Source organism: Oreochromis aureus, linkage group 18, assembly GCF_013358895.1.
Source record: "Oreochromis aureus strain Israel breed Guangdong linkage group 18, ZZ_aureus, whole genome shotgun sequence".
In the NCBI taxonomy this organism is placed as follows: Eukaryota; Metazoa; Chordata; class Actinopteri; order Cichliformes; family Cichlidae; genus Oreochromis; species Oreochromis aureus.
The window spans coordinates 15,816,896-15,826,036 of NC_052959.1; the positions used below are offsets into that span (position 1 = coordinate 15,816,896).

General features: G+C 39.7%; 1 protein-coding gene across 1 annotated transcript; it reads left to right on the forward strand.

Annotated features, from left to right (window-relative positions):
• The first annotated feature begins 90 nt into the window (after nt 1-90).
• Nucleotides 91-8,461, forward strand: thap4 (THAP domain containing 4). The gene is made up of 5 exons (XM_031735597.2): nt 91-254; nt 6,506-6,659; nt 7,026-7,135; nt 7,799-7,902; nt 8,044-8,461. Exons 1-5 carry the CDS (start codon nt 230-232, stop codon nt 8,158-8,160), a joined length of 510 nt encoding a protein of 169 aa, XP_031591457.1. The 5' UTR covers nt 91-229; the 3' UTR covers nt 8,161-8,461.
• Nucleotides 8,462-9,141: the final 680 nt, after the last annotated feature.

Below are 9,141 nucleotides of genomic sequence, written 5' to 3' on the forward strand. Positions count from 1 at the left end.
GGACGCTAGGGACAGGATGAGGTGGAGGCAAATGATCCGTTGTGGCGACCCCTAAAGGGAGCAGACGAAAGAAGAAAACAGAATACTTCTCTGTGCATACTACATTTCCCAGGATGCCCTGCGTAAATCTACGTCATTCTGCGTCAACACCGCGGTGTGCGTGGAGTGACGTTTCTGTAGTACTGGCTAAGTTTGTCTGTTCCGAAACCGACTGTAGCCTCCTTGATTAATGGCCTGTCCTGTCAATAACACGGGTAGGTTATTTTTATTTTAAATTGAATAAAACAACAACAATATTTTAACAGTTTAATATTAGTAGTATTATTCTCAACCGTCATTAACTCCTGTAAGCACAAGCTAACTGTGCTGATGTTACTTATAAAGGCTCAGGCGTTTTTAAGTGTAGTATTTTTGTTTTTGTGTCATTCGAACTCTCTTTGCACTTTAACCAAGCTAACTTCAAAGTTAGCCTCGTTAACAGTAAACAAACTACCACCGGAAGGACCGAGCTGCTCCTGCGACGGTCCTGTGAGGATAAGTCCTCAGTTTTATCTTTCATATCAACAGCGTTTAGTTTTAAGGTTTCCATTTACATGAGAGGTTGTTGTAAAATGAACACCTTCGTTTGCAGCAACATTACCGCCACCTAGTGCAGGGCTCAAGACTTTTTTCTTAGGTGCACCAGCACAAAAATTAGGTGCACCAAAATTTTTCAACCGCATCGCTTAACCCCACAGTTTTACATGTTCACTTAAAAAAATTCTGTTTGTAAATGATTAACTAACAATCTTGTCAACACAAAGTTCTTTATTTGGAGCACAGTTCTATAAGATAAGATAAGTTACCGAAAAAGTGCTTATGCTTAAAGTTCTGTGGCAATATTGTAGGCAGTGTCAAACGTAATCATCATCTCGGCCTCCTCTGATGGCCTGTTTGCTGCTACCTGCTGCTAAAAGGCATTGGGGAGAGGGGACACTTGGGCAGTGCATTTATCGCAGCATATAATGTGTTTTCTGGATATTCTGTGCGTTTAAGCGTTTCAATCTGAAATGTATTGGCAGGATTGCCGGCCATGGTCTTTCCAAACTCATGAAAGTAAATGCAGTGCATCATGTTGTCAGCTTTACTGTATCTTAGCCAGGGAAACTGATCAAACCACTCTCTTTGAAATACACTACATATACACTTATATATAATTTGAGAAGTTGATGGCTCCGTGTCAGAGCACTGGCTGTGAATTTCAGACGGATCAGGCCTTAACTTAATAAAAAAAGTTATCATTCATTCTTTTCATCTTTTCTCATTACCCACAGCTACATTCACAGCCCAGGCTACTTACTAGGGCTGGGTATCGTCAATGATTTCTATAATCAATACGATTCGATTCAATTTTGACTCTGACTGGTTTAGACCATGATGTGGGCATAATGTGTGTCTGACCACACAGAGACTTTCACAGTTGTGGAGACTTTTTTTTTTTCTTTTTTTTATTCAAACGGCTGGTTCGACCTAGGATTTTTTTTTAGTTGCACCATTGAGAAATTAGGTCGCATGTGCAACCAAATTGGTCACACTCTAGAGCCCTGAGCATCCAAAATTGCTTCAGTTATCTCTCTCTTTTTCTTCCTGTGGGACACCACTTCTGCCTTCTGGCCCTCCATCATTAAACCAAATGAGCCGGTCACGCAGGGCTTTGGTTTGACCAGCGATGTAGCATATTCAGAGAAGATTCATCATGGACTTTCAAAGTCTTGTCACAGGACAGTGCAACTGTAGTGTAGGATGCAGTGTGATTTTTTTTATTATTATTATTATTATTGTTATTTTTTTTTTTTTTTTTTTTTTTTTTGAAGGCTCGTTCCTCCTGGATGGGAATATACAAATGTGTTTTAAAAGCTAATAAGGCTCCCTGTCTGCATTAGTGCCCTTTGATTCTCTATGACAACAGCAAAGCTTTGGACATAGAGGTGATGTTTTTTTGTTTTTTTTAACTAAAATTTCAGCTTCAAGAACCAGCTCCTACAGATAAGATTCAGTAGCAGAAATCCCACAAGAAACTACTAAGGAACAGTGAGGCATAAAACAAGAGCAGCTCCCAAATGTGGGTCACAGTTTTCCCGCTCGACCTGGATACCTCACTGTGACCTGACCTGCAGGTCTGGAGGCAAGCACTTTCACAGGAGTGGCTGAACGAGGCCAAAGAGAATTACTCAGCAGAGCTGATTTTTAGTGCGCTGAGATGCAGCAGTGCAGCAAAGATCTATAACTTTGAGGTCCTGCACACAGCTGAACGGTAAATATTTTGCAGTTTAGATCAGAGTGCTGACCATGTGTGCACAATAAAGCATGCACTGATTAATGCATGTGGAGTTCTTTGCACTAATGTGTGACTAAATGAATACAGCACATTCGAATCAAGATCTGTATTCAGTGCATCATTACGGCCCTATTGTTGATTACTATTGATTACATTGTTGATTACTACCCAGACACTGGGTTTATTTTTTCAGTCATTATCTTACTGTAAGATGAATCCCTGACCAACTAGGCACATACCAAAGGGCACTGCAGAATGCTGTGGTAGCCATTTGGGTTCAGGGTGCCTCTCACTCTGTACAAGTCACCGACCCTGGATCCAGCAAAACAGCCCCAGACCATCACACTTCTTCCTCCATGTTTGACAGTTGATGCCACACACTGTGGAACCATCCTTTTCCCTACTCGAAGCCATACAAAGATCCTGCGTGATGAAGCAAAGGTTCCAAATTTTGATTCATCAGTCCATAATATCTTCTTCCAGTCTTCAGTACTCCAATAGCGGTGTTTCATGGCCCAGGCAAGCCTCTTTGTCTTATTCTGACATCTTAGCAATGGCTTTCTTGCTGCAACTCGTTCTCTCAAACCTGCAGTTCAAATTCTTCTCTTCACATTTGAAACTGAGACTTTACTATGACCAGTATGAAGCTGTAGCCTATAGCACAAGGCAAAAGAGTCCATCCGGGAAAGAAGGATTAGCCCTTGGCAAAAGTATTTTAATTTCACTGAGACTTTTTGAGCAATTAAGAAAATGTTTAAACAGAGGGAGACTGAGGACTTCAATACACAGGCAGGATAATGAGAGGATGGAACAGGTGGGAACACAGCGGGGGACTAATCTGCATGTTTTAAATGGTGCCGTTGAAGTCCACCAAGTGAACAGGTGACTTAAAAAAAACCACAGAGCTGGTAAAACATAAGATCAACTGTGAAACTATATAAGGGACTGGTAGATTTTAGAAACCAGAGAGACAAATGGAGAAGAACCAAAAGGTGTTTTAGTTGGAACACTGAGAGCAGCTAAACTGGTTCTTCAGTTCACTTAACAGAGTCTGTAGCATGGGTGTGAAGAAGTATTTAATTGTATTGTTTAGGAGGAGCACTAACTCTAGCTGTGTTTTCAAATTGACGTTGCTTTAAAATAACACGTTAAACGCCTGTTGCGTTGCCTTATTTTTCTCGCACCTCTAAGGGAGGACCTAAGACACCAAGCAAGAATAATAAGAGAGGGCTTGTAGGTAAATAAAGTGACTTCGTTCAGAGACTCGTTTAACTTGTTAATCACATTAATTCCTCAGAATGGGCACTGCCTACCCCAGCCACCACTTCCAGCAGTTAACAAGTCTTGCCTCTAATGGAAAAATAGTGAATTCCTCTTGATGTCTTTACTGTTTCGCTCTCGTAGCGTGCAGCCTTAGTTGACTTTCTTCCACACTCAGCCCTTTCCCTATGATGATACACCTCAGCTGCACTTTTAGAAGAAGATGACCTTCAAGGCTTTCGGTCCACAAAACCAGTAGGATGTCTTTTAGCTTGTTGAAAGGACATATTTTATCCAATTCCATGACCTTTTCTTCTTTTTCTTTTTTCTCCACTAAATCCTACTGAGTAGTTTGGGTACTTAAACCTGACCAGACTCACACTGCAAACTTAAAGGAAAAATGGAACTTCTGGCAGAAAGCCCCTCTATGCTTTGGCTCAGGAATTGACCAGGTCATCTCCACATTGAAGTGTCCCTGTGTGAGTGATTGATGTGAATGGCTCATATTGTAAGGTGCTTCAAGGTTTTAGTGAGATTGGAAATTTCCATTTACCATCTTGTTTGACTTGCCTCTGCTTTATCCAGAATGCTAATGAAAGTGACCAGATTATGTACTCATATTATGTTATTCATAAATGCAGCTTCACTTATTTCCAAATCATCAAAACCTTTTTTGCAGTTTATTTTACTTGATTGAGAGGTAGTGTTTTAAAATGAATATTTATATTATTGGATCACATCACATTGCTCAAACTGAAATAGCCAGTAATGGTGAAGTTTATCTTGTATGAGGCTTTTGATGTGGTAATGTGGTACTGGAAAGTATCTTTAGTTTAAAGAAAAAAAACTTTTTTTCCACCAGGAATATTGCTTTCAGATAATTAACAGCACTGTGGATGCTACCTTACTGCCACGCTTTCATTCCCTATTGTGTAATTTCAATAGAACATGCATGTTTCTGCATAATAATTGTTGCTTAGCTCGTTTCAGGAGCCAAAAGGTTGTTTTGTAAGTCATGATCCTCCAGCAGTATTGTGTTCTGCGTGGATTCTTCCACTGGTTCCACCTGGGTGTAAATACCCTAAGGCATCGGAAGATGGTGGTAAACTTTAATTCTCAAACCTCAAATAAAGAGGGGTATAACCGCTAAAAACAACATGGCTGAACATCACAACGAAAATGGAAAACGATGAGTTTATGGAAAAAGCAGCTTTGCTGTAAAGCCAGAGACTTGTAGTGCGCTCGAGTCACCATGAAGAGTTCCACTATGCAGCAGACATTCCCCTTCACAAACTGGCACATTTGTACTCCAATCATTTGAATTAAAATCATCATTTTATTATTACAGTTTAAAAAGCTGTGACATTGTAAAGAGTGGGAAAATAAGGGTTACAGTTAATAAAATAATAACAGATGTCTCCTCCTGAGGGAAAATCTCCACAGCTTGTTTGGGCCATGTCACATTTGTGCGGTGACTACAATAATTTTGCTTACAGTGCATCCAGAAAGTATTTACAGCACTTCACTTATTCCACATTTTATCATGTTGCAGCCCTTTTCCAACATGGATTAAATCCAGTTTTCAAAATTCTACCAGAAAAAAAAGTGAAAAAAAAAAATTGCTTCAGCCCCTTTGCCAGCAATTACAGCCTCAAGTCTCTGAGTTTGATGCTACAAGCTTGGCACACCTACTTTTGGGGAGTTTCTCCAATTATTCTTTGCAAAACCTCTCAGGCTCTCTCTCTCCCTCTCTCCCTCTCTCTCTCCATATGTGTAGATATATCTACACATACAAATTGTTAATAGATTTGCAACAATTTAAAGCAAACTTTCTTCATTTTGTCATTATATGATATTGTTTGTAGAACCTTAAGGTAAAAAATGAACTTTATACATTTTGAAATAAGGCTATAAACTGAAAAAATGTTGTGTAATGCTTTTAGAAAAATGAAGTAATGTGAATATTTCTCCAGTGTACAGGATGTCTTTTTTGGGGGGGGGTGTTGTTGTTGTTTTTTTACCCAGTCATGTTTGTTGGCGGTTTGCTTGGAGACTGTGCATGCCATGTACATCATCCTTCCTAAAACTGATTAAGAGTGATTTGTGGATATTATCAGTCTCAGTAAATCTTAATTTTTTTTTAATGCCTTGTTCCACTGCACTGAATGACGTGACAAATTTAGCTCATCTTTTGTTTGCTTGGGAACATTTCTCTCTGGTAAAGTCTGCCTGTCCAAGTATCTGGCTCTGTATTATAACCATTTCTCTAAATATGACATATTTTCCTGTGATTTAGCCTCAGACTTCTTTTTCTGGCTACAAAATCTCCATATTTGTTGAAACTGGCCAAAAAGCTCATTCTTTTAAAGCCATTTTGGATGGAAGCCACTGTTTGGTATGTAGTGTTGTGTTTTCCCTCTTCTGGTTCCCTAAAAATAGATGTATGCAAGTTTGAACATTCCTGTCGGAGTTTTTTTCCCTGGTCTTTGAGTCTGCACGTAGTTAAACAAAGAGCGTGGGTTATCTTACTTAACAAAAGTGTGTGCAGTTTGCTTTTATCTCTGTCCATCTGATAAACAAAAATGTGTTCTGTGCTTGACTTTCTGCCTTTTTTTTAAGTAATAAGAAAAAATCCCAGTGGAAGTTGAAAAAATTGAAAAATCCTAATGTTTTTGGTTAAAGAGAGCTTCTGTTATTAAACATGGTCATGCCATGACAATAAAGACATTTTTCTTTTAACTGAAGATGGTTTAGATTTTAAGTCTATCCGCCCAAGGAGCAAATCAAACAAATCCAGTTTGAATCCTTCAGAAAATTATTCTGTTACATGATTACATGATGAAGCTTCTTTTTTCTTTTCCTTTCTTTTTTAGTAGTGCTGCGTAATTAGTTTGTTTGTGTCTTGTGCTTCATCTTTTTAACCATCAGTGGAGCTGAACCCCACCCTCCTCCCTCTGGAATGGCTTCTGGGTACCTGGGAGTGTGATGAACCAGGAGAGGGCTCCTTCCCCACCATAAAACCTTTCCGTTACACAGAGACGCTGCATTTCAGTCATGTAGGACAACCAGTCATCAACTTCATGTAGGTTATATGAAGAAGTGACAATTCAAGTACTTTATAGATTGGATCATTCAGTCAATATAACTGCAAGGTCACTGACGTGTTCTGCACGTCAGAATATCTTACGAGTGAACTGTGTGACTTTGAGTTCAGTGTTTCAAGAGAACAGAATTGCATACAACTTAAACATAATTTATGCTTAAGTTCAAGAGAACTTAAGCATAAATTATGCTTAAGTTTAACACGCTGGAAAATGTCTTTTGTGTACATGTTAAGTTTGTGTGTATTTCATTTAAATTCAACTGGAATAAAATTAATAACATCTGCCGAAAATGAGAGCTCGTCACCGGACATCACATGATCTCCCACTGATGTCGTGTTTTACAGGTTCAATGCATTTCATGCCGAGTCTAAGAAGCCAATGCACAGAGAATGTGGGTTTGTTCGAATGCAGCCGGGGACTAACAGAGTGGCCTTCATCATTGCACAGAACTCAGGTGAAATTCACGTCATTGTATTCACCAATTTTTTTTTAATCAGATTGGACTCAGTTGTAAAGGTCATGTGATTTGATGAGTCCAGATGTACCTTTTGTAAATGTGCATCAGCCTCGCTAATCATCACCAGTACCCACCCCACAACCCTGTAGCCCCTACAGTCTGATGGCATGTTGTCATCATGGGATTTTGAAACTGATACCATTGGTGTGTCCACCAGGAGGCTGAGCGGTAACACTGGTCTCAGCACTGGTGGCCACCAGTATTTTTAAATGAAGATGAACTGACAAAATGTTTAAAAATGTTATTACAGTGCTGGTAATTTTCTTTTTTGCTCTGGATAAATCCTGCTTAGGGGACCAAAAGTGTCTTTCAGTGCAAAAAACAACACAATAATGTCTGGATTGTGTTGGCTGGCTTTTCCTGGTATTCAGACTTACAGGGACAGGGCTGAGTAAATGTTGTTGAGAACATCTGTGTTTTCCTGCTATGGCATTCAATAACCACAGGAAAGCAAACGATTTCTAACAATATTTTTTTTAAATCTTATTGCAGTGATAAAAAGCTTTTATTAGATCACATTTGTGGCAAATTAATTATTTTTTTCCAGTGATTTACCCTCCTTTCAATACCCACACGATATTCTTGTGTCGTCTGGTGCAGGTCTGGTGGAAATCGAGGAGGGAGAGCTGACAGGGCAGCAGCTGAGCCTGCAGTCCCAGCAACTAGCCCGAACCTCTTTTGCAAAGGAGCCTTACGTAAAGCAGGTAAAGCTAATCCCAAGTCTGCAAGATGCACTCACTGAGCTGCAGAAATAAGAAGATTAAATATGACACTTGGCCATCAAACCTCTTGTGATCAATAAAATGACTCCTGCTCGCCTTGCTTGCCTTTTCCTCTTCATTTAGATTTGCAGAGTGTTTCAGCTCCGGCCCGACGGGAAGCTGGAGCAGACAGTTTCTATGGCAACAGACAACCAGCCCCTGATGCAGCACTTGCGCATCACCTACCGTCGATCGTCTTGAGCGAGCAGGCGGGCTTCTCATGCACTGAAATAAGTTTCCAGATATATAAATATATCTGGAAACACTCGATCAATAATTCCAGCTGTGTAAGGGAAACATAAACAAATCTACAGAGATATACCTCTATACTGTTATGTGGTAAACAGGCTGTGGCATAAATAACCTGTTGAACTGAAATAATCAAACTTAATCTTAAGCACTAGTTAAACATCACAGACAATATCAGGGTGTTCATGGTGTATATTTAATCTGTAAAGCTATTTCAATGTGAAGATAATAAAAGCACTATATGTGACTGTCACTGCACTATCATAAAATTGTAAGCTAAAGCAGCTGGAGGCATTGCACTGTCCACTGAAGCCTGAAGCCCACTGAATGTGGGCTTCAGCTGTGGGAAACATTCTTTTATACCTTTTCTGAGTGGCACTATGTGAAAAAAAGACTTAATCTTAAGCTAGTTACATCCCCACCAGTGTATGAATGTGAGCGTGAATGAATAATGGCATTGTAAAGCGCTATATAAATCCAATGCATTATTATTATTACTGTTTTCACGTGTGTGCTCACAGACATCCATGTCTGCGAGGGGGCAGCTTCACTGTTCGTGTGCTGGATAAATTAAATTACTCATTTTGTCTTTGCTTGTTTGAGTCTATTAATGTGTTTCTGTCCTGATGGATGATACAAATCGGATTAGCCTGTGTTAATGCACCGCAACACACAAGATCGGCATCGGCACTGGAAACACGAGAAGACACCGCAGGCTGACACATGACGGTTACAGCCATGGTTTTTAAATAGAAAGAGCCATATGATGCAAACACAGAGCTGGGATTGTGGAGCACCTTGAGGAACAGTTAAAGCTCTGATGTCTTTAGTTGCATGATATTATAAGCCCTCGTGTAAACTTCTGTTGCTCTGTTTTCTTACCTTTGTAAGAAGAGTGACAAATTGGGTAAAGGAAGCAACTAATTCCCTGCA